Source organism: Equus quagga, chromosome 4 (assembly GCF_021613505.1).
Source record: "Equus quagga isolate Etosha38 chromosome 4, UCLA_HA_Equagga_1.0, whole genome shotgun sequence".
In the NCBI taxonomy this organism is placed as follows: Eukaryota; Metazoa; Chordata; class Mammalia; order Perissodactyla; family Equidae; genus Equus; species Equus quagga.
Genome location: NC_060270.1, coordinates 11,851,086 through 11,877,033, shown reverse-complemented (window position 1 = coordinate 11,877,033; position 25,948 = coordinate 11,851,086). Strand labels below are relative to the sequence as shown.

Genomic DNA, 25,948 nt, shown 5'->3' with positions numbered 1-25,948 from the left:
TGTTCTTGTTCAGCCTCGGCCAACCAAGGTAGATATATTTAGGTGTGAGTGAGTGAGGGAACATGAGCGTGTGTACACACCTGCCTGCACGTGTGTGTGTAAATTTAAACGTTGGTTTTTGGACCTTCTTCCAGGGAATAATGATAGCAAATACTTATCTAGCATTTACCATTTGTCAGATGCAACTTGAAGTGCATTTTATATATTCACTCATTTAATTCTGACAACAATCCAACCAGACAGGCACTATAGCCTCCCCTTTGTACAGATAAGGAATCTGAGGCACCATTTGCTGAGGGCCACAGGAATAGCAAGTAGCAGAGCCGGGATTAGAATCTAGGTTACCTGTGCCCTTACATCGTACTCCTTGCTTACTTGCCCTGACTATCACTCAGAGCCATCCCCTGAAACTATGTTCACGAAGTAAATATTAATTGACAGTGATGTTTAAAAAATATAAGGCCAAAGACTCAGCTTGGTAGATGCAGTAAAATGACTGATCACCTATTACACCCAGATGCGGTGCTAAGAAATAAGCCAGACAGAGAAAGAAAAACACTGCATGATTTCACTCATATGTGGAAGAGAAACAAACACATGGACAAAGAGAACAGATTAGTGGTTACCAGAAGGGAAGGGGGTTGGGTGATGGGCGAAAGGGGTAAAGGGGCATATATGCATGGTGACAGGTAAAAACTAGACTACTGGTGGCGAACATGATGCAGTCTATATAGAAACTGATCTATAATCGTATACAGCTGAAATTTACACCATGTTATAGGCCAATACGACCTCAATAAAATAATTTTTTTAAAAGACCCAGGGAAATTCTGCAAAAATATTATTATTCTACCCACTTCACGGGGGAGAAGTCTGAGATTCAGACAGATTAACATATTTCCCCTAGCCTCATGTGTAACATGGGCAATAACTACCAATTATGAAAGCTTCTCTTTATGCCAGTGTTCATTCAACCCTCAGGACAGCCCAACAAGACACATCTTTTTATCCCCACTGTGCACATAAATAATTTGCAGCTCATAGAGGTAAATTGTCCAAAGACACACAGAAGGTAACTGGCAGTGACAGGATTGTAATGCAAGTCTGCTCCTAAAGCCCTGAACACTGTTTGCTCTTGATGCTTGATTAAATTTCCTTACAACCTCATCTAAGTAATGCTATTAGGATTACAGTAGACACCCCACCATTGTCACCAGACAGTGATGATGGCCCTGGTGACCAGCTTTCACAATGGCAGGCCAGGAACAGAGAAACATAGGCAGTGAGAGTGGCATTTCATAAAATAGTAGCAACTGCTTCAACTTTGAGATTACATTTCACCAAGAGCTGGAGGGAATCACATCAAAAGAAAAAAGAACTTTTATCTCAAGGCATAAAACCTGTATTACTCCCCATGCTTCCGCGAGAAGACACAGTATATGTAAATAATAAGTAGGTGTCCTTAAAAAAAGTAGCAGACCAAATGATACCTGTACGAAATGGTTTGAAAAGTCCAGATGCTGGCATGTATTTCACTTATCTGCTAACAAAGGAGCTCATCTGTAACCTTTCTTTTCATCAGTAATTCAATACAGCTTAATACTGGGATACAAAGTCGGCCCTGCTCCTGTTTTTTCTCTGGCTACGCAGAGAGTAGAATAGCAAAAGGTGAAGAGTTTTTAATAAGACAATCCATCCATTTTCCTAGTCCGCATGGATAGTAGATACAACCTGCAAATGATAAATCATGTCCAAAAAATGAGCATCGTTTCATTCCCTATGAATGAAAATAAGATGTGATTTATAATGCAGTGCCCTGTGTCTACAGGCAGGTCTCAAATGATTAATCATCTCAAATAAACCATTATAAAGGAGCAGTTGCCTAAGCAACAAATTAAAAATTATGTTTTTACTTAGCAATTGCCAAATAGCTCCAGCCTATTGCAAATATCTTATAAACTTCAAGCACAAATGTTTGGCAGTGTTTTCTGTGGAAGACTAATTACTATTAAGAATTAATAAATAAGCCCATATCCTAGAGGTTAATGAACCTCTGCATTTTGGGCCAGATCAGATTCCCCATTGCTCTGAACATGTCTGAAATGGTCTTCTAACCAATAAGCACGTTTACTCACACTCTAAAATTTAAAATCATATTGACTGTATCTTTCACTAGGGTTTAAATTTTCTACTTTCATTTACATTTTCTCTAGCCTCTACTTTTAAAGTTTTTATTTATACTTTATCATTATTTTATTGTGAAGTTCTTTTCAGAAAAATGCCTCAAATACTTTATTATCTAAGTAGATTAAATAAGTAAATTTAATTTTTAAAAAATCATTACTTCCGCCTGGGTGACTTTGGATGTAAACTCTGAATTTCAATTTCCTTATTTATAAAACAAGGATATTAAACTATTTAATGCTTATTATTCTTTTCAGCTCCCAAATTCTATGACATAAATGTAGGCTTCCAATATCCAAATAAAAATGAAAGATATTTCTAAAAAACTCAATGAAGCTATTTTAAGGGGCTAGAAAGTTGTCTGAGGAAAGAGTAAGCTTAGGGGTCTCTCAGAAGTTGGTTTCGGTAAGTGTTAACCTGATTTGCTTAATAGATATTTCTCTGAATAGGCGAACATATAAATCTGGGCTCCACCAGTGCATAAATGTTATTTAAAGCCAGGAGAGAGGATGAAATTACTACAGAATGAGTATAGATAGAGAAGAGGTTCACTAATGAGTCCTGGATGCACTTTAAGGTTCAGGAACCAGCAAAGGAGAAGGAGCTGCTGGTGAGTAAGGAAGAAATGATGGTGCGGCCCAGAGCCTAGAGAAGACAGTGTCTCAAGAAGTAATGAGTGCCAGTGTGTCAGATGTCACAGATGGACTGCGTGCGATGAGACTGAGGTTTGGCCATGTGGATTTCTTTGGGGACCTTGACAAGAACTGAGTCAGTGGATGATTGAGGACAGAAGATTGAGGGAGGAAGAGGAGAAGAGGAAGAGAAGCCAGCAGATATGGACAGAATGTAGCTGGAACTTTCAAGTTTTGCTGTAAAGGGTACAGAGCAATGGAGAGATAGTTATAGGCAATCTAGCATCAAGGGAGCTCTTCTTTTTTGTTTTTTAAGGTATGGGACAATACTGCCTGTTTATATAGTGATGAGAATAATACAAAAGGGATAGAAAAAGCAGTGATGCAGGAGAGCAAAGGGAAAGTAGCTGGAGCCACGTATTCTTGAGTCTACCCTGTTAAATTTTTGCTTTCTTTGGCAGGGGCTGTGCCATAGGTGTGGGTGTCTTAAACTTAGAGTGAGAAGACACCAAAGATAGACCTCTGGTCCAGGGGAAAAGTGTAAAGCTCAGCAATGTTGTGTGTGACCGGGGTTAGTATGACTAGGGTTTGCTAAGAACGAGTACTGCTCCCTCTGAGGGGCATGGTTAATGGACCCTCGGAGCAATGATATCTGACACTAAATTTTTATTCTCTGGATCAGTGTTCAAATTCCCTTCTATTATGGCCACTTCTTTGTAAAATCTCTTAAACACAAGGAGCCTATATTGCCAGTGTTTTGGAGCACTTAAAAGGAAGGGTCTTTCGCTAAAGTTTTGGGGGAAAGGAGGCTGGGAAAATCTGCCAGCATGAAGAACTCTAAAGAGATACAGAAAGAATCTTAGAGCAGTGACACAGAGCTAGGGGTGACAAAAGGGCAACCAAGAATAAGATTTTTGCTTAACATCATACTCTCAAGGTCTATCCATGTTGTTGCAAATGGGATAAGGGGTGAGCACGATGAAGTGTACTCAGGAATTGATAAACAATAATTACACCTGAAGTTACACAACATTATAAACCATTAGAATCCCAAGAAAATTACTTGAAAGGATCCCAGCCTGCAGAGCCCCAGAAATCCAAGAAATTGTCTTACGGTAGAAGAACAGCTGAGATGAGACATGTTTTCTGATAAAAACACCTTTCAACATCACCCAAGAGCAGACCGCGCAAAAGCCGCTGGGAATTTGTCCAAGTTTTTGAGAGGAACACTCAAACTGAGGAGTCACGATAGCCTTAAAGTAATCGTGAACTGAGCTGCTCTCCTAAACTAGAGGAGGAATGTGCTCCAAGGGGGTAGGAATTTTCTTAGACCTTAATTTTCATCCAATAAAGCAGCAGTTTCTTTATCGACTACCCTTTTTAAGGAAAGTATTAAATTATAATCTGGATTTTTCAGATGAAGTTCACCAACGCCCATTTTCTCAACACTACAAACCTAGGAAGTTTGATTAAAATCCAGAATTGTTTGGATCTCAAATCCATGACATTCCCACTGCCTTATCCCCTTAAATATCAGGAAGTGTGTATCTGACTTTCCATTAGATGTAGTTGCTACACTGTCCTTGAAGTAGGTCTGACGGCCCAGTGCAGGAAGTGGGGGTGGGGGGGGTTTCGGGGGGTGGGGGCGGGGCGGGACTCAGGAAGATAAGGTCAGAGAAGAAAATTTCTTTCCCCTCCAGCGTAGCTTCCCACCTGGTGTTGAGTAGAAGCAGGGAGAGGGTGCAATGGGGAATCCTACCCTCAAATCATCCCAGCTCTGAGGAGGCGTCAGGAATTCTAGCCCTGCCCAAGTAAGATAGCCCTTATTTCCACTTGCTGTTTCAATGTTTAAGTTTGAGTGGCTGGAGATTGCTCCAGTTGGTTTGTTTTTATCCTGGAGCCTCCATGCCCCTCCTACAAAGGTAAGTTTAGCTCCCAAACTACACTGTCAGACAAGCTGCAAAACACATACATAAACCTGTGCATTCACATGCCAGCCACTTTTTATAGATAAAATCGGCATTGTATATTGAAGTTTTGCCTAACTGGAGATTTATGACACTGGATAGATTATTAAGTCCTTGAAGGAAGGATGTGCATCCTTCCATCTTTGTGTCTCTATTTTCTAGCACAGTACCTATTTGTTGAATGAATATTTACAGAATGGATGAATATTATAAAAGAACCAGCCTCTTTTCCACGTTTGCCCTACAGCTAAGAGCCTGCCTGCATTTTATCAGTTTTTCCTTCTGACTCTTGCCATCCGAATCCAAAAACCACCAACCTAGTCTCCAGCAGAATGATCAAATCACAACACTTTCTATCACATTGTATCTTAATTGCCTTTCAAATGATAAGCATCAAATCAATCGTCAAAGAGGTCAACTTCTACGTGGGTATATAGGATTTTCTTTGTCACATTATTTGTTGTAACCAAATCAGCAAATCACTTTTGACTTGAGCTAATAATGACTTGAAAATTATCTCATGTTATAGAATCCAATGTTAAAAGTAGTCATAAAAATAAAGATTTACTTTTTTGTGTGGGTCTGCCTGCAGCCCAGATCCTGAATCTGCCAGAGACATTTCCACATAGAGAAGAATTTTAAAAAGACCTTTTAGAGGCCAACAAAAAGCTTATAATCTTATCTTACCCAGCAAGAAAGCTTTGTGTTTTTGTAAGCCCTTTCAGCCTTTCAGTCTACATTTCAGAAAGGTCTTGAAGAGTCCTCTAGGAAATTCTCTATATTTAGAGGGTTTTTTTTATCCTAAAAGAGAAATCTCCAATCTAACAACACATTTGGGTCAGAATATATTTTCCAAGAAAATGAAACTTCTTTATTACGATTTATGTCATAAGCCTTTTTTTTTTTTTAAAGTATCACACTATACAAATTTCTCTGCAACTAGCTGACTATTAAAGAGAATAAGTTATAAGTATAACTGCATGGTATTTTAGAGTTGATTTATCACATTTCCCTGTTGACTGACATTACCCCTAAAAACAGCACACCATGTGGCATCTTTGTCTATATATGTGTCTATGCATATCTTAAATTTTATTAAGTGTTGCCAGATTCCTTTCCACCCTGGATTCTTAAGGCCACACAATTCCATACATAATGAGACTGCATCCTGACAATCTATCTGAATCACAATCTCGGCTGTCTGCTGAAATCAATGAGAATTCTGTAGATACTAGTTTAGAGTCTCATTTTGTCCTTCATTCAGCTCTCTCATTGACTCAGGATGAGTTGGTTACTGGGGCAGATAATAATACTACAGCTTTTAATGTTCAGATGGGAGTAAAGTAATTAAAATTCACTTTTCATTTTATTTTTACCCAAGCGCAACATCCCTGAGCCAAACCTATAAGCAACATAGCACTTGTTACTTTCCCATATTACCTTGGAAACACAATATATAACTCATTTTCTACGTACCGGGAAATGTAGTCATCAGAGAACCTGTATGTTATACCTGAAAGATATTCAAAATAGACAAATTAAAAGAAATGTTGCTACACATTTGTTGAATCTTCCAGAGAGTGTAGTGAGGGGAGCTTTGCATTAATGTCAGTTAACAACTTTAATCAAACCACTCGGCCACCACTGATAGAACTAGAGATCAAGATCTTCCCTGATTCGGGCCAATCGTATTCTCCCTTGGTAACTGGGGATACAAGCAGTGCAGCTTGGAAGTGATGTAGAGCCAGATGTGTGGCCATTTTATGCAGGGGAAACACCAAGCTGAGAACGCTGGAACCTCTGCCCCTGCCTTCCCTGTGGTGCCAGTCCACTGTGGGGCACAGCGCTCCTTCCTGACTTTGAGTTCCATGAAACACGTCTGCCTCCTTCTGAAAAATTTCCTTCTTTGCCCTTGATAACTTGAATAGGCTTTCCTTCCTTACCAAAAAAAAAAAAAAAAAAAAAAAATCCATAGAAGACAATTTTGTTAATTTATTTGTTTATCTATCTTTGAAGTGTCTTAACATTTCTTGACACATGATCAACAACAGAAAAACGATGCTCAGGAAGTCGCTCTGGTTGTGATTCCATTTCATCCACATGGTGCAAATAGGGGCAAGAAGAGATAGGGGTTCTAGGGAGAAGAGATCAGGAAAAAGTTGGAAACAGTCTCTAAAATTAATCAAAACAGTAGAATGGCTTTTAAAAGAAACAACATGCTTGTCTGCAGTAACAAGACTGACCAGAGACCTGATGTAGGATCGCAAAACCGTGACAAAATTATCTGCCAAGTCTCAGAAAGTGACCCAGCGTTGAGCCTTGAAGGTGGTGGTTCAAAGGCAAATAAAAGGAAGCACTTTTACCTCAAATTAAATATATGATTTCAAAATTGGAAACAATACTTTCAAGAATATATTTTAGTGAAAGGCAATTGATTCATAATGAATTATTGAAGGGAATGAAAGGAAATTTAGAGTATAGTTTTAATAATTGAGATCAGTATTATGAAATCTATGTCATCTGTTCATTGGTAAATTTTCTTCGATGTTGAACTGGATGGACGTATATAGTATGATATTTATTATATCTTGATTGTATATTATTTAACCTGGCATTAAATAAAAGCTAAAATCTTGCATAAGTTATTCCTATAAAAATGAAACCCAGCATTATTTAAGTCTCTGACAATGACTCAGAGACAATAGCAACCAAATGATGATCTTTCAGCTTTAATATATAAATGAACATTGTGTATTGGTAAGGAACTAGCAAAAACATTTCCAAATAATTGAATAAGTCATCAAACAACTACACAGATTATTTTTAGTTAGATTCATGTGCAAGAAAGTTGAGTTATTCTCGAAAGAGGTCATTAACTCTTAGAGAAACAGTATTGGAACAAATTATTAAAATCATCACATTGGAATATGAAATGGACGTGTCACATGTCAAGGTGGTTGGAAGAATTCTGTGAAGACCAAATGTGAGAAGTTTTTGTAAAACGTATATACCGAGCAGCTGTGAGACCAAAAATGATGAATGTAATCCACTTGGGACAGATCCAAAATACCCCTCTTCTAGCCCACAGGAAATGCCCTACCATCCACTGCATACAAAAGATGTGATTACTTTCAACCGTCGTCAGATTAGACTAGTCTTATGAATATAAATGCACATGGATGTTGGAAGGAGCCTACTGAAGTCTACTGTTGCACATAGCCACAAGTTGTTGGAAGCCCAACAATATCAGAAAGCTTGAGAAACATACATATAATCAATAGGCATAAAAATAGAAATTATTTCATATAGACCAGGAAATTGTAATAAAGTATGTGTTGGCGGCCAGCCCATGACCAAGTGGTTAAGTTTACATGCTCCACCTCTGCGGCTGGGGTTTCACAGGTTTGGATCCCAGGTGAGGACTCACTCATCAAATCATGCTGAGGCAGTGTCCCACATAGCACAACTAAAATGACCTACAACTAGAATATACAACTCTGTACTGGGGGCCTTTGGGGAGAAGGAAAAAAAAAAGAGGAAGATTGGCAACAGATGTTAGCTCAGGGCCAATCTAAAATAAATAAATAATGCGTTGGTTTCTTTTTGTATGATAGAAATGTTTATACTTGGGTCATTAATTATCATTCAGCTTTGCCTGGAAGTAAAGTGCTTATATAAAAATTTAGTCAAACTTGTACACAAAGCCTGATGTATCATGGAACAAATTCAGAGTGAGAAATCAGAAGACGTTAGAGCAGCTCTTCAATGAATTTGCTGTGTGACAACTTGCAAATCACTTTAAAACTGTGATTCTCAGTTTATCCCTAAAGTAGGGTTAATAATGCCTATATTTTGTGAGTAGATGTGGACGATAAATGAAACAATTTTTGTAAAAACATTTTAGAAAATGACAAAGTTGTTTTTCAACATTATGCATTCTAAATCCATATCAAATAACAAGTCTCAATTTCATTGTGCCGATTTGAATTGGGAATTCATTTAATGGATAAGCTGAAAACAAACTGATATGAATTTAGATGCTATTTTAAAGGTAAAAGATTTGTAAGTAAAGCTTGATTTGGAATGAAATAACCAAATCTCACCTTTGGCAAAAGAATTGTCCCCAACTAAGTGTTAAATTGAAAGAAAAGATTAAAAAAACAAAGAAAAAATTTAAAAACAAAATAGTGACATTACTTAAGTAGAATAAGAAAAAACAGGGGTTTTGTAAAAATATTTCCCCAAACAGACTAATATTTAAAAAAAATAATGTGGCTCTTCCAATTGGAGGTGCGCAGAGTATGAATGTTGCTTCCTGGAAGGCATACTGATATACAGTGTAAAAGGAGAGCTCTGTAGAAAGAAAATGTAGTTGGAAGTATTACCAGCAGAGAAAAGTAAAAAAAGTTTTAGACCAAAAAGTTTTGTGGGAAAAAGGAAGTAGAAGCAACCGTATAAAGGATTCAATATAATAATGCAGTGCTTAGATGGAAAGAACAGGAACTAAAACCATGTGAGGAAGAAAATAATGAGTAAATGACATTATACATAGAGACCAACTATATTGCAAAGTGCCCTGGAAGGGAACTCACAGAGTTCAAGGACGCCACATTCAACACTCCTCTGAGGATTTAAATGTGTAATCTGGAGCTGGACAATCATACTTATGTGGTTTTAGTTTTGCAATCCTTCCTGTGGGAAGTGTGATGGAAGAGGACCTCTTTAAATAGGGGCGTAGTAACCAAATGTTGAAAGGTTACAGCTAAGGAGAAAGGTCAGTAAGCTCAGGCTCCAGAAAAGAACTAGCTCTGTCATGAGGGCTTATAAGTTTGTTTAAAAATAGGGGTGAGCCAGGTGGCGTAGTGGTTAAGTTTCTGTGCTCCACTTCCGTGGCCCAGGATTCACTGGCCTGGATCCCAGGTGTGGACCTACACACCACTCACAAAGCCATGCTGTGTTGGAGTCCCACATACAAAATGGAGGAAGATTGGCATAGATATTAGTCCAGGGACAATCTTCCTCAAGTAAAAAGAGGAAGATTGGCAGGAGATATGAGCTCAGGGTCAACCTTCCTCATCAAAAAGAAAAGGGAAAGAAAGAAATAAATGGCCTGGTTTAAAAGCCACCTAATCATTTCAATGATATTTAGTAAAAAACCAAAAAAAAGCAGTTTTAATTTTGCTACAAAGCTGTTACATTTGCAAGCCTCTGTGAGAGAAGAGCTGGGCGAGTTTCTGCAATCCTCTCCTGTGATTCAGATACGAACACTGCGGTCAGGTGCATGGTGGAGAGGGTGTGAGCAAACATTTGCTTTTATGTTTGCCTCTTTATAGTGCTCACCTTTCCGTGCGCAATACAGAACAAGAAACCACCGCACATGGCTTAAACTCTATCATAAAAATTTTTTGATACATTTTTAATGTGAAAAATGTGCAGATATAGTGATAGGACTTTGATGTATGAGCAAACCATACACTTGTTTATCCTTCTTGTCAAGACAGAGAAGAAAGGTTGGATAAAGAATATTTTGGGGATTTAAAGGAGGAAATCGCTAATGCATTCCTATCAGAAAGAGAAATAAATATAATCCTCCTAAAGAACAGATTTGGACAAAGAATCACATAAAAATGAAAGACTTATTTTGGGGGGAAGGGAGAGCTCCATTTCAAAGCTTCCACCTAGCACTGCTACAGAAAACATCAAGGGCACGCTTATCTGGTCTATCTGATTCAATGTGTAGATATTTTATTGTTGCTGGAATAGAGATTTTCTTCTGTGAGCTATTTAATACGCTAGCAAAATGTACTCACTGAGAGTTCACCAAGTTAGAGTCATATCTTGCAAGTTTCTTAGCCACAAAGAATAGCACAAAGATGTAAAAATAAAAAGTTACATGAGGCCAGATATGGGGTATTGCGTTCCGCAGACCGACTGGTAGGAAAGCTGGCTAATGTGAAGGAATCTCTTCCAGTCTGTCTGTCTGTCTAGGAGAAACAAAGCAGGGAGGAGTCTTCAGGAAGACTGGAAAGGAGCTAATCCCAAACCTACCTGCATCTCTGAGTGAGAAAGGGAGATAGCACTGTTTGCTCATATGAAATAGAAAGGGCAGCAGTTATTACTAATACTTGGAAAAGATGCCAGGAGAACTTGAGATGATTGGGAAGCGGCTGCAGAAAGAAAAAGGGGAGATGAGATGAGAACGAGGGTATGTTTCTGGCATCAGTGACCACTGCTGCAGGGCTAGTCTCAGGTTTGCACACTAACACAGCGCAAGACCCAGGGTTGGGTGCCCCACCTGAGGAGGATGCATTCCTGCTCAAAGAAAATAACTTGCGGTAGGCTAATGTGTAGAACCAATTCCAGGAAAGCCAAGAGAACACTCTCTAAAATGAACCTGTATGTGACTTAAAGGAACACAACCGTTATTGCTAAAACTCAGGTTATTGTAGACTTGTTAAATAATACAGAGGTGGGGGCAGGAAGTGAGACAGGAGCTGAGGAGGGCTCGCAGAGGTTAGGGATGGTGGGAGCAGCGAAGAAGCCAGAGATAGACATTAAAATTAAATCCGGTGACATGTAGCCATAGTAAGCTCTTAACAAATATTTGTGGAACTGAGGGAAGGAAGCACCAGGGCTATCAAGATCAGGGATATGGGCTGTCTCCTGTCCAGGACTGACCTGCTAAGTCCCCAGCACTGTGCTGAGCTATCTATATAATTCTCACAAGAGACCTATGGTCTAGTTGGTAGTTTCTACATTTTCTAGATAAGGAAGCTGAAACTCAGAAAAGTTTTATGACTTGTACAAGATCTCCCAGGTAAATACTGAAAGCAGAGTTCTAATTCTTGTCAAGTTGACTTCAAAAGCCACCATGTTAAAAATAACTGAGGGAACTGAAATTGATTTTTAAAAATATATCAATGAATGTAAGTTATTATTTCCTATTTGTTTAAAGAAAGTTATTTCCCACCATACTGCTTGTAGGCAATAGACATTTATGACATGGCTGAGGCAGTAAGCGTTTGTACAATTGAAAAGAAAAATAATAAAAGAAATCTGTCTTTAAAAAAATGAAAAAGCCTGCTCTTTTTTTAGTTATGCTACTATCTTTTAGCAGTTGTCAACTAACCATTATACCCAAACAAGTCCCCAAAGGAATTTGTATGGTGGCAAAATGTTGTGAATATGGATCAATAAGTTCCATTGTACAAACTACTAAAAATGAGAATTGGAAAACCCATTTGTTGCCTGGGCCCACACACATCTCCAGAGGATTACTACTGGATCAACGGATGAGTAAAGTACTAGTCCAAATGATTATTCTTGTCCTGGTTTCCACCTTATTTCACCTCCATAGCTCTCAATTCACCTTTTTCTAATACAGGTGACAATATAATCTGCATTCATAAAATTTCCTAAAGAAGAAATTAAAATATAGTCATTTGAAGCCATTGCTTAAAGAAAAGTGCTGCTTTTAGCTTATTTTTTTCTACAAAGGAAATTTTTTAAAAAGATATCCGATGATGCAGTGTTCGTGAATCTGACTTACAAGGTTTGTTTGAAAAAACACTTGATTTTAAAAATAATTGATGAAATCACCGCTAATGAAAACGCACAGCTTGCCTGGAATTTCATCTTTGGCATAGAAATGGTGTAATAGAGATCTTAAAAAAGTGTTGGGTTCTGGTTGAGGACATTTGGTCAACAATGTAAAAGCAGCGTGTGCTGGTGGAATGTTTTGGACGAAGAATTAGAAAAACAACTGGGCACTTATCCTTGATTTTGCTATTGATCAGTTATGCTACTTCATTTGCTAGGGCCTCTCATCTTCTTTTTCAAACCTGCATGACATTAACGCCTTCTTCTTCGTAATTTACATTAGCATTATCAACACTCAAGAAGACATTCCTAAAAAGATCAAGGATTCTCTCCAGGATCTGACCATTGTTCTAAATTAGCTTCATGAAATTTTTCTTGGTGCCATGTCTAACTTAGTTTCGTTAACTTCACTTTATTTCTTTTCACCTGTTAAAAGAAAATGTGTTTGGGGACTGGCCTGGTTGCATAGCGGTTAAGTTCACACGCTCCACTTCAGCAGACTGGGGTTTGCGGGTTCTGATCCCAGGCGCGAACATATACACCACTCATCAAGCCTTGCTGTGGCGGCCTCCCACATACAAAATGGAGGAAGATTGGCAACAGATGTTAGCTCAGGGCCAAGCTTTCTCACCAAAAAAACAAAAAGGAAATGTGTTTTTCTTTTCTATTCATTTATTACCACTTAAATGTCCTGCCCCCAATAGTTTTTTGCTTCTAAAATATTAAGACCCCTCCCAGAAATAGTTAAAGTTTCTTCTTCCATCCATCCATCCATCCACCCATCCATGTATTCAACAAACATATATTGAATGCCTACAGTATGCAAAGATTTTTCCAGTTACTGGCATTACACTCTTTCAATAATGCACATGAGGGTGAAAGTCACATGGTTAAAACTGCTGCCCAGCTTGTTAAAAAGAAAGCTGACACGGCAGGTGCCCTTGAGTATTTGATAACGAGCCTGTGGTTCAGTCTATTGCTTTTCCAGTTTCCTTCTGATCCCAGCAGAGCCTACTGCACCTTAGAGGACCCGACTGATGCTGAGAAATTTGAGTAGGTGTGAGTGGAACCTTAAAGGTCTAGTCTTCCCTTTTCTCATCAAACATCAGAGAGAACGTTTATGGCTGCTCCAGAATAGACTAATTTCATGGGTTGTTCAGTTGGAGGAGGAAAAATACATTTTACCAGGATAATCGCTTCCTATTCTATACCATAAGGCAGAGATAAAGCTAAGATTGGGAGTCTGTCTACATTTCTAATATGGGTTACATTCTTAAATTAAGAGAACCCTCAGTGTGAAAAGAATGTATCAAATAGCTTTTCTAGAGACAGAAATATCCTGTTGGATAACATTTCATAAAACTGTCTTCTTCTGTAGGTTTTCCAGTGGCTCAGTCTCCATTCAAGCAGGTGCCATATGGCTACTTCTCAAAATGTCTTACCTTGTCGCTGCTTTTCCACATAGCAGGAAATATTGAAGATCAGCGATACAACAAGAGCTAAACCCAAGAAGGCCAGAATTGCCCAGACAGAAAAAGGGCATCCAGAGCTTCCTGCAAACAAAAGCAAACATGCCCTTAATAGAGCAGCTGCTCACCCATTTGTTTTGAACTGGGTATTCGCGCAACTAAAACCACTGCATTTGTTCACAACAAAGGACAAATCCTCCACCAAGAAATTAACATTGACAGCTTCTTACAGATTTCAAAATCAGTACTGCCGATAAGTGCCTGCATTCAGCATGGCCAAAAGGAAGCAAGTTTCCTACGTGCTTAATGTTGATGAATTGGAAGACGCTTTTAGCCTAGCTACTAAAATTTGACAACTGGCAACTGATTATAAAAACTTTGCTTCAAAACCAAGAACATTCAAATTACCTGGAATCATACTTTGCTATACTTTCCCCTTTCTTTAATCCTCAGACTATAATCATACATGCCTTCATTATTTACAGAAAATTACTTCGTCCCGTCTGTTAATCCCAGTAGCGTAGGCTACTGTGTGTTGGAATGAAATAATAATTCTGGAATCATAGAAACCCAGTTTTGTCAAGATTGATCATAAGGAGCTTTTCTCATACTGTTTAAAGCCCTATGATTGGATAATGGAAAGTTGATTACGCTTCCCTTTCTTCCCTGTGAAGGTCTCTTTTTTCATTCCTGAGCTGTAAAGCAGGTTCTGTGGGATATTGCCTGTCAGTTGCCCTTATTATTTGTGGCAACCTTTACACATATATGAGCAACTACTAAGATCATTAGCCTGATTATATATATAGTGTTATATATCACATATATAATATTATATACTTTATTGTATATAATATTTATATTTATGTGTAATTAGGGTAATGATCTTAGTAGTCATATATCCATATGAATGCTGATCTCAGAAAAGGAAATGGTGATTCTGTGCTACAATATATTTACGTATTGAACCAGTATCAATAAGACACCCCCTCTGTGCTAGGAACTGTGCCCCATGTTAGGGAATCAAAGGTAAAGAAAACAGAATCTCTGCCCTCAGGAACTCTCTGTTAGTTGGGGACGTGGATGAGTGAACACATACTTAGAAATGCAATGTGAATATCATGTTCCTTCATACAATGGTGGTCCCATAAGATTAGTACCATCTAGATTAGGTGTGTAGTAGGCTATACTATCTAGGTTTGTGTAAGTACACTCTATGATGTTCACACAACGACAAGATTGCATAACAACGTGTTTCTCAGAACTTATCTCCCTTGTTAAGTGACGCATGACCGTACATCATTCGGTTCTCAGGTGTAAGCAGCTGAGTTATTTATTGGCCTCATTTAGTTTTAAACCAGCATAGTTAGGCATACAGATGATTCCATATACAGAATGTACATGTATATGCATTTACGATATAGATGTACATATACATGCATGCGTATCACCTATTCATATATACATTGCTTTTGTTTGGACTAGTCTGTGGCTCTTTCAGCACCAGCATCTCTGTCCGCTAAGATGTGCAACCTCCTCTTTCATTCTGTGCCATGTTATTAGAACTTCAAAGGACCACAAGCTCCGCGGAGAACAGGAGCATTTCTGCTTTCTGCTCTGCAGTGCCAGACACATAGTACATGATTTATAAAAATTTTTTAGGAATTAATTAATAAATGGGAAAAAATAACTGCTAATGGTAGTGAAATGTGTGCTTTTATTTTCTTTAAGGGAATTTTTATGTTTCATAAAGTATAAGAAAATCAAGAAGACTTGAAAAGTCTTTTATCCTCTGCAGTAGACTTACCAATTAATTTGGTTAAAAACACTAAAGTTTGGAGGAGCCTCATTTATTCATCATGATCATAAACCCATAAATATTTAGGAGAATTCTACAACACAATATTTATTAACTATTTTAAATATACTAGAAATTCTAGGCGTTGTGTGGTACTGCATATATTTTTAGAATTATTTACTTGATTTTTATGTTTGTTTATTAAAAAAAAAGTGCCTGCTGAGTGTAAATTTTAAAAATTTCAGCAATACAGAAATATAGAATAACACGTAAGGTTTTCTATTAAAACATAAATGTGTTTGGGGAATTTTTACCGTGTTAGTATGTTATTTTTAGTGGCTGCGTAGAATTCCACAGTGTTGCTGTAATATAATTTGTCTACCCATTTCTCTAAGGTGGACATTCTGACTTTTTAAAACGTTTTTCTCTCACAAAAAATAATGCAAGAAATGTCATTGCACAGACATTTTGTGCATATTTGGGTTATCTGTGGAAAAGATTCTTGGGAGTAGCATTGCTGGGTCAAAGGGAATTTTCAAGGAAAGCTTTCAGAGACAGATTGAGCCCCACCTCCAACTGATAATAATCCTTCTCAGGTGGTTGATTTAACTATAATTGTGGAAAATGAAGCCAGCAAGCTGTCTCGCTTGCCAGATGGGTCTCAGTTTCTCTCTTTGTTGTCACTATACAGGGGTATTAATGTGTGATTTCTATTCTTAAATTAATGATTAAATTAAAGATTTCTATTGTTAAAGATTTTTCTTCTTCTTGTACATGTCACTTAAGGACCCACAGTCCAGGTACCATTTTAAGTTCTTCCACATTTTAAAACAATTTGAGGGCACATACTGTATTTTCTGTTGAGGTATAACACAACTATCCTTTCAGGCTGTTTAGTCAGCCAAAGGCAGACTCTGATCACTCATCCTCCACAGTCACTGTATTTGGTGACACTTAAATAAATGACCTTTAATTGCTACAAAGAGGCCAGACTTATTATAGACATCATCCATGTTTAATGTTAAAGACAATTAGTAAACTCAGATAAGAAAAAACTAAAAGATAATCAATCACAATCTTATTATCAAGACGTAATCACTGTGGACACTTTGGTTAATATACTTCCAAACTTATTATTCTCTGTGTAGAAATTGTTACGGAGACATAGGATTCAATTATACTGACTCTACTGAACTCGACTTTCCCAACAATAATTTTATAGTGTGCTTCTCTTCCTAGCAAAAAAAGATGCTTTCATTTCTTTTAGCTGCCAATTCCATTGTATGGATTTTCCATAATTTATTTAAGCAATCCCTTAGACATTTAAGTTGCATCTAACTTTTAGTTATATAAGCAATGTTGTGATGAATATCTTTAGCTAAAACTATATACCCACCTTAATATTTTTTTTTTAGGTAAAATTTCTTGAAGATGAATTGCTGAATCAAAGGATATACACATCTTAAAGGATTTTGATATCTTGATGGCCAAGGTTTTAAAATACAATACTAAGCAGACCCTTCTCAGGTCCATCTGGGCTCTGTTTTTATTACTTCAATTGGCCCTGACGTTATGTTTATGGCTCTGTTGGTGAATTAACACTCCATCAACCACTACTCATGATCTACCTACTATCTTTCCACATACTGTTTCCGTGTACGCCCCTCCTCTGTGGTTTCTGGAGAAAGTTGTTCCTTTGTCTTCTCTCTGGAGCCTTCTCTCTGGAGGTCCATCAGGAGAAGCTGCCTGCTCCTATCTCTGCCCTAAACATAGAGGACATCACACTTTTCTTTTCTTACTATGAACAACTTCCACAAAAGTGTTACTTTAGGTTTCCTGCCTCTTTTAGGACTTATCTCCCATAGCCACCCAATAATAGAGCATGTTCCAATCATTCTGAAGCACTTGAAATTTCCAATAGATTCCATACTTACCATTTCATGTCTCATGTCTCTGCCTATTTACTCCTTTATCTGAATTACCTTTCCCCTTAGTATCTGACAAATTCCTAGTCATCCTTCAAGAGTACCTTCTCTTTGAAGCATTCATTCAATGCTGCCTGTCCCTCACCAAGTGACATCTTATGCATCCCTCTTCGTTTCAACAAGTATTGAATCAACCATTTATGCAGGAAAACCTCTCCCTCACTAAACTGTGAACTTCCCAAAGGACAGAAAGAATGTTATATTCATCTTTGTCTTCATGCCTCAATTTCCTCATTGTACTTATTGTTATGGGGATTAAATGAGTTGAGACATGTAATGAGATTTGTAGAATAGTGTTTCTCACTAATAAAATGCTCAATAAATGTTAGCCAAGGTTATTCTTATTCTTATCTCACTACTAGTAAGACTCCTATTATTATTTCTGCAACTTATTCAGCATGAAACAGGTGCTCAGTAAACGTGTCCACTGACAAACTGGAGTGAAGAAGGGAAATGTAATGACCACAGTCAACAGAAAAGGTTCTGCTCAAGTGTGAATTCCAGACACATCCACAGCCCAGGAGAGACAAGTTGAGGATTCTATTACATTTGTCTCTAGTGCTATTGACAAAGGATCTACCTCCCCGCAGCTGGGAAATAGAGCCCTGTGAGAAGAGGAGCTCATTGGGCCACTGTGGCTCTGGTGAAAGGACTCATCAACAGCATCCTAGTTCTCTCTGCCCTGGATCTATATTTAACAAAAAACCTACGGATTATTAATTTCTTTCCCAGTAAACTTGATACGAGGAAGTTGGTGCTAACAGCTAGCTATCTGATTAGATTTATGGGAGTGGTAACCACTATAAATGAAAATTTTTATTTTCTTGCTTAAAAATCAGTCTTTGGGGAGTTTGATTAGCATCAGTAAAACCTCTTGGAAGGGAATTTAGAGAACATCACTAGTTGGGGTAAGCTGTATGAGCCCACTGCAACCCTAGGAAATACATGCTCACCCGAAACTGGGATGTTAAAAACAGAAGAGTGAAGGTGAGCAGAAACAATCTCCTCATGGACACATTATAATTTTAGGAAGCAGAAAATGGGATGTGCTTTCATTCTCTTCTCTTCAACTTTTACATTAAAGATCTAATATGTTTATTTTTACTTATTAAATGCATACCCACCTACTATGAGAACAGAAAAATGGATGTTTTCGTATATGCTTATAATATTCATAAACCAAGAGTAACCTCATGAAATAGTTGTTCTCTCTAGTTATTGTCAGAGAAAGAATGACGGAAGAGTAACTACTTAAAATTCAAATTACTGTTTTTGACAGATGTTCTTCATTATCTTTTTTAGCCCAGTAGTTATGTATCATAGTATAGTATACTATAACTTACCTAAGAACACATTTCACAGCTAATTTATTATAGAGTTGACCAGAAAGTTGCATTGCTTAAAATTAAGCATTTAATGGATGTATTAATAATTTACCTTTGGCCAACTGAGTGACTTCTAACCTTGCTTTAGAAATAGTCCAATCTAGAGTCATTGCATCAAATCCCTACAGCATAGACTTTGGGACCTTCATCATTCTCTCAGACACATGCTGAAAGGATGCAGAACTGATTTGGGAAGGAAATTGTGACCCTGCCTGTAGATTCTCTCTGAATCTAACTCTGAATGGAGGTAGAATGGGCTTTGATGACTTTCTATGCTGTGACATGCCCCAGTTATCTTCCCAAAATTTCTGAAGAGAATATCAAACCTGCTCTCATCTCAGCTGACAATCTGCCCTAAAATGGCAACAGAGACCTGAACTTCAGGTTGTAGTCAGAAAATAAAAATTAAAACTCTCGGGGCTGGCCCCGTGGCTGAGTGGTTAAGTTCACGCGCTCCGCTGCAGGCAGCCCAGTGTTTCGTTGGTTTGAATCCTGGGCGCGGACATGGCACTGCTCATCAAACCACGCTGAGGCAGCGTCCCACATGCCACACCTAGAAGGACCTACAACGAAGAATATATAACTATGTACCGGGGGGCTTTGGGGAGAAAAACTCTCTGTTGCTCTTTTTTGTTCTCTTCCATTTTCCTCCTTTGTTATTCGGGAAAAATAAGTCCCATTTTGAGAAAAAGAACCAACTGTATGAAACTTGCCATTGAATTCATTAATTATAGGATTGCTAGGGACTAGAAGACAGTCTCATAAAGTCATGCACCACATAAACGGGTTTTGGTCAATGACCCACTGCATATACAATAGTGGTCTCATAAAATTAGTACCATCTAGATTAGGGGTGTAGTAGGCTATACTATCTAGGTTTGTGTTAGTATACTCTATGATGTTCACACAACGACAAGATTGCATAACAGCGTGTTTCTCAGAACTTATCTCCATTGTTAAGCGACACGTGACTGTACATCATTTTGTTCTCATGTATAAGCAGCTGGGGATCTCCTCACCAACTGATGCATTTTTACTCTTATAGTCCTTATAAATATTGTCATTGATCATTGTCAGTACTTGTGTGTCATTTGACACACAATCTGTCTTAAGCAAATCTCCAGGATTATATGATACTCATTTTTGCGAACTGATCGTATCCTTTGTTCCTTATTTTCCCTTAGTTGTCATTTATTTGGTTGGCCCTTATGCTGTTCTATGTATTTCTAATACCTCTCTTTCTGGGGAAGGGATAAGACAGCGAATAAATACGTAGAAAACAGTAACAAATCTCTAGAGCTTGTCCTTGAGAGAAATAATGAACTCAATCTCTATCCTACTTAGTGTTTTTTTTCTTTCCTTTTCTCACAGCATCTAGTATTTAGTATATTTTCAATAAATAGTTGTGGTTTGGGTAAATAAAATATAGCACAACATAAAAAGGTATACTTTAAGGCAGTAAGCAGAAAGCCCTAATCTTACTTTAAATATTACACTGATTCCAGCTATAAATTATCCTATTATTTGCACAAAATTGTATTTAAATGAAAAGTTTCCCTTTCTCCTTTTTAATTAAAGGGAGCGTTGAAAAATTTGTATTAGGCCATTAACTGCTACAAGAAGATCATTTTGCCCTCAGCTGCAAAGAAACAACCAAGTCAATATCATGAGCCTACATCTTACATAAAGGCTTTGAGGAAAGTCCTAATAATTTTCATGAAATATATCAGCAACACTAAGACAAGAATTTGGACCACACTGTACATTCCTCTGGGCCTGGGTTTTGTTATTTGCTGTAACAGTAAATTTGTTTCACATAACCAATTGGAGGCCTTCTAAAACACGGGCTAAATTCTAATGCATGGTGTTGGTTTAGCAAGATCTCCAGTTTTCTTCTGATTTTAGGAGTCTGTAATTTCTATATAACCCTTCTGTTTTCCAATATATCTTTCCTTTTGTAATGTGATCTGAGTTTTAAATAAGAAGAATTTTATTTAGAAGCTTTGTATCCCATGACATTCTTGATAACGTTCATTATTTTTTGACTGCCAACAATGAATGCCCCCATTCTGAAAAATAAAACATAAACGAGAAGAGAAGAGACTGAGTGGCTAAAGGGTGGAGATTTTCCACTTGAATGGTAGATCTGTATAAATTTTCACACACACACACTTCACACCTCCCCTTTCCCAGTTATTTTCTGTACACAGTATGAAAATCTCCAGACCCATGTGTGTATCTGCTCAGTACACAGTGCCTCTTATAATAGTGGATGCACAAAGTGCTTAAAGATTCCTGCCCAACAAATGCAGTCTTCAGTATCATTACTCACTAATTGTAATTACTTTCATCTACAGAGTTTTTATCATTTGAAAAAGAACGCCCACACAATTTGAATTTAGCTATTTACACTGTTAAAAAGCCAAAGGCCTCAAGAAGTTATTAGTGGGGCAATGTCAGCTGGAAAAACTGTGATTCAAGTTTCTATCTAGCTTTCAACCAGCGGGAGCTAACAGTACTAAGTTTAATTATAAGACCTCTGACTCCCTTAAAGCCAACGGTACTTGGACAGCATTTGGAATTCACAATTACATGTGCTCTGGAAGGAAACTCAGCTAAGCAAATGTGATGTCTTTCTTCCGGCAGGTTTAATTCATACAGCAGCCTTTACTTAAACAATTAACAGTAGAAAAGCAATAAATATAATGCCTTAATTGTTTCTCCTTCAGGGGGTCTCTAACTGAGACAAATGTATGAGTTTAGAGTATATAGAATATGGCTTTTCCTGATGGTTTCTCTTTCTTGGATTCTAAACTCTGTCAGAGTAGAGACCATTTCTTCTTTGCATTTGTATTCTTTCTTCTTTGCATTCTTTGCATTTGCGTGAATGTGTGTATCTATTTTAGGCATACCAGAAAGTTCAAACTAAAAGTTCTGATATAACAACCCTCATGGCTTCCACTCATAAAACGAGTTTTTCTTACTGTAGTGGTGGTTTGGTGCCAAACTAGGCACGTTCTTGGTGACTCTCTGAATGTAGCACGTTGTCACTATCCACACAGGCCCCGCCACCACTGTTCATCTCATCACCCCATCAGTGAAGGCATTACAGTCATACACAGGAGCACTGGATGGGATTCTCAAATCCAGTCCCAGGCTTTCAAGTAAACAAGACATTGGTTCTAAGGCAGAATTTGAAAATGTCAACCTTAAATGAGTGTCTATTATGAACAGCGGTCATTTGAGAGCTGAATAGTTTATATTGTGGAGGGGCCGTGAGGGGAGAGGGACAATAGCAGTACGGGACATTGGAATGTCTGTTTCAAAGAGTGAGGAGAAAGAGAGTGAGTGAAGTCACTTAGTCACTGTGTGACTTTCTGCAAATCACTGAACCTCACTAATCCAACCGTAAAACTGGAATTTAGATCCCATCTGTGAGACATCAAGGTCCCCTCTTTCTGATTACATCAGGCTTACTCGTAACCAATACTTGCTGAGTTTAACCAAGGAAACCATCCATATGGGAGTGAGGTGGAGGGTAAATTTAAGACAGGATGCTATGGTTCCTCAAGTAGTAGACTCCTTGTCACTTTTGTAATTAAACTTCAACTGGGATTGGTAAACTTCAGAAATCCTACAGGGACTGAAGTGCTACCAGAAGCCCTGCTGTAGGTGAACCTCCCTATATCTGTATTTGGCTGCTCCATTTTAAATGTAGACTTACTGTTCCTATTGGAGAAGCATCTTGGTAAGACCCTCTGAAGATGGCATGGATGTGGGGAAACTCATCCAACAAAATACGTTAACTATGATGTTTCTTTAATGTTTTTAAAAGACCCGTTCATTTGCTTTCTCTTCTTTTTAATTCAGGAATGCTGAGAAAATTAAATGAAAAGTACCTGGAAATGTGTCCAATAATGATATTTACTATTAACTAGCAATTTGTGGACATAATTTTCAGAGCTGTGACCTTTAAGTGACCATCTTTCTTAGAATGACTTTCCTTAAAATTGTTGCCAAACATTCCCTAAATTAAATGATAAAACGTTGCCTCTGACCTATCTTTAAAGAACATCTGAGTTTCAAAGATGATTCATAAATTCGTTCTAACCAGTCTCTAAAAGAAGGGTTTCATTGTTCCCAAAAAGGTGATTGAGGCTCAAGGGATGACAAAACTGAGCAAAGACAATGAAAATCCTTTTTTTCCAAAAACAGCAATGTGTAACTAAATTGTGGATCATTGTTTAAACTAAATTAACAGTAGCCCGAAGAAATTGTTTTCACCATTTGATTCAGCCAGTATTGATTTTATGTGAGTGCAGAAACACAGGAGGAATTATGACACTGGCACATTTGTTGATGCAGAGACTACAAGGCATAGAAGTAGGAGAAAAGGAAAGATCTGGGTTTTTCTTTTTGTACACTGTCTTATTTAACTGGGATAATTTCACCTTTTCATTGTATTCACGTTGTTTTTACTTCAACTATCTAAATGCAAAAAATATTATCATCTGGTTCTCTTCTTTCATATTAAGGTTTTCTTGGGTTTTGGTTTTGGGATTTTTTTCCTTTTAAGATTTATGAGGTTTTCTTGGCAACTACATTACACTTTTACCTCTTCTGTAGAGTTGTAGAAGGTCTTAATTGACCATAGAGGAGCTCCTGTCCTACATCTGAAGGGAAAATCTAACCTACAAAATGCTATGGAGGAAATTTGATCATATCCTTTATATAATTAGAATGAATGAATCCTGGAAATAGTTGAATGTCATATTCACTGCCTTTGGCCTTGTCACCCTTCCCGAGTTCCCTACCACCATCAGTTCACAGTGATTGTTCATAGCGCATTGCTGTGTCTACTTTTTGCAGGGCACTAGAGAACCTGGAACAATTGTTTTTGTTCTTTGCTAATCTAAGAACCTGGAAAAGATAAGGAAAGGTGTGAAAATCATACGTCAGCTTATGTTCCCTGTGTGATTAATCCAATCAATTGATTCTAAAATCCAGCAAACAAAACACTGGGAAGCTAATTCATGGAAATTATAATGTGTAATATCTTTATAATGACATACAAATTGATAAAAGTACTATAAGCAAAACAATTAAGCAAAAGATGTAATCAGACAACTCACAAGTGATAGAATTATAAACAGTTTAAAAATCCATGCAAAAATGTTCAAGTTCATTACAATCAAAGTAATGCACATTAAACAATGGGTTAGCACCTTGTGTTTATCAAATTAGCAAAGATTTTCTCAAATGATACAAGCCTCTTAAGGAGAGACACTGCTAGGATGAGATGAGTGTGAATTGGCTTCAGCTTTGGAAAGCAGTTTGGCAATAATGAGACAAAATATTCATAACCTCTTATTCAGTAATTTCAATTCTAAAAATCTTTTCTAAGGAAATAACTCAATATAAAAAAGCTATAGAGTTGTTCATCTTTCTGTCATTTAAAGTATTAAAAAATTGTATACAATATAAATGTCCAGCAATAAACAAGTAACTAAGTAAACTATAATTAACTCAATAAACGTCATTTTGTGCATTCATTTAAAGTGATTAGCCAGAAGTTATCATAAGAAGGGAAATGGTTATGCTATGTTAGTGAAAAAAGGATATATGATTTTATGTATATTATTATTTAATTTATGAAAAGCTAACCAAGTGGAATGTATAGAAATAAAAGTTGGAAGGAAATACAACGTAATATCTTGTGTTTTTTAAGGTGATGGGAACTATGTAAACTTTTTCTTTTACCCATATTTCTCGCGGTTCTCCCACTTTATATAATAGGCATGTTTTCTCTTACAACAAAAAGATGGGTTTTAAAGAAATAAAAAGTACGTAAAAGAATAAAAGAGGAATGAACCATCACGACGTGCAACAGACACTCAGCTAATGGATGTGGACTCAACCCTCGTAGTCTATGCATTTCCAGCGGCCTTTGCAAAATTATCATCTCTCTGAATGCTGACAATTGGATTGATTTCTAGGAAGATAATATGGTTCCCAAACTCTACGGAATTAGAATGCGGTTACTCCTAAACTGCTTTATAACTAAACTAAAGAGGAATATGCACGGTCAATGAAAGTTTCTTTAAAAATAACAAGTAATTTAAACAGCATAATTATCAATGAACACTTACTGAACAGCTACAACTAGCTTAATATTACAAAATATTGACCAATTTTTTTGTTTTAAGGGAAAATAGTTAACTTATTCTCATTGATATATTTGAAAATGCATTCTAATTATATTAAAGTTCATCTCACATTTTAAAAATAATTGCGTAAATTGATTTACTTTCCACATCTTAAGTGTCTTTTTGTTAGAGACTTGGAAACTATTAAATGAATTTTTAGGCATAGGAATGGAGCAAAAGAATTTAAAATGCCACTTACCTGACATGCTTCTTTTCTCAAAGAAATCTTCATGTAATCATAAGGCAAGTGTATGGATTAAAAATACTCCCGCCAACTTTATTCTAAGTGATGTTGCTCTGTCATGTGAGAAACAGCGTGGCAGTAAAGCCTCTCTTTGTCTGTACCTCAGTTCTTTCTCTTTTCTGTTTCTTAAAATCTTTTGTGTGTACTTTGTTCAGTTACAAACAGGAAATGTGGTGATGGAGGCTTCTAGAGTTTTCATCTGAAACCAATAAGCTCTTAAAGGTTCGTGTAACGTGAGAAGAAAAATCCCACAAGCTTCCACTCTCTGGTATTTGAATTTTTATCAATATAAATCTGATCTAAAAGAAATAATGAAATGAAGGTATGAATTAAACTAGGAGGGATCTCCTATCTTTCTGGAGAGAATCCAGGGATCTCCTCGCAAGTGAGGGCACGGGAAACAAAATAAAATATACTAAACCAAGGAGGAAACAGTGAGAAACCCCCAGGTGTGCTCAGCTGTCGGTTGTTTTCTTTGAGGC

At 37.3% G+C, this 25,948-nt stretch overlaps 1 protein-coding gene across 1 annotated transcript in view; it reads right to left on the bottom strand.

The window, feature by feature from the left end:
• LOC124238365 (T-cell receptor-associated transmembrane adapter 1) overlaps positions 1-25,562 on the bottom strand; it is a 33,575-nt gene extending 8,013 nt beyond the window's left edge. Inside the window, exons 1-3 of the mRNA XM_046659266.1 lie at positions 25,422-25,562; positions 13,825-13,935; positions 6,260-6,296 (exon numbers count right to left, since the gene is read on the bottom strand). Of these exons, the coding sequence (XP_046515222.1) occupies positions 6,260-6,296; positions 13,825-13,935; positions 25,422-25,428 (155 nt within the window). The 5' untranslated portion in view covers positions 25,429-25,562. The remainder of the gene's footprint in view (positions 1-6,259; positions 6,297-13,824; positions 13,936-25,421) is intronic.
• Between the last annotated feature and the right edge of the window lie 386 nt (positions 25,563-25,948).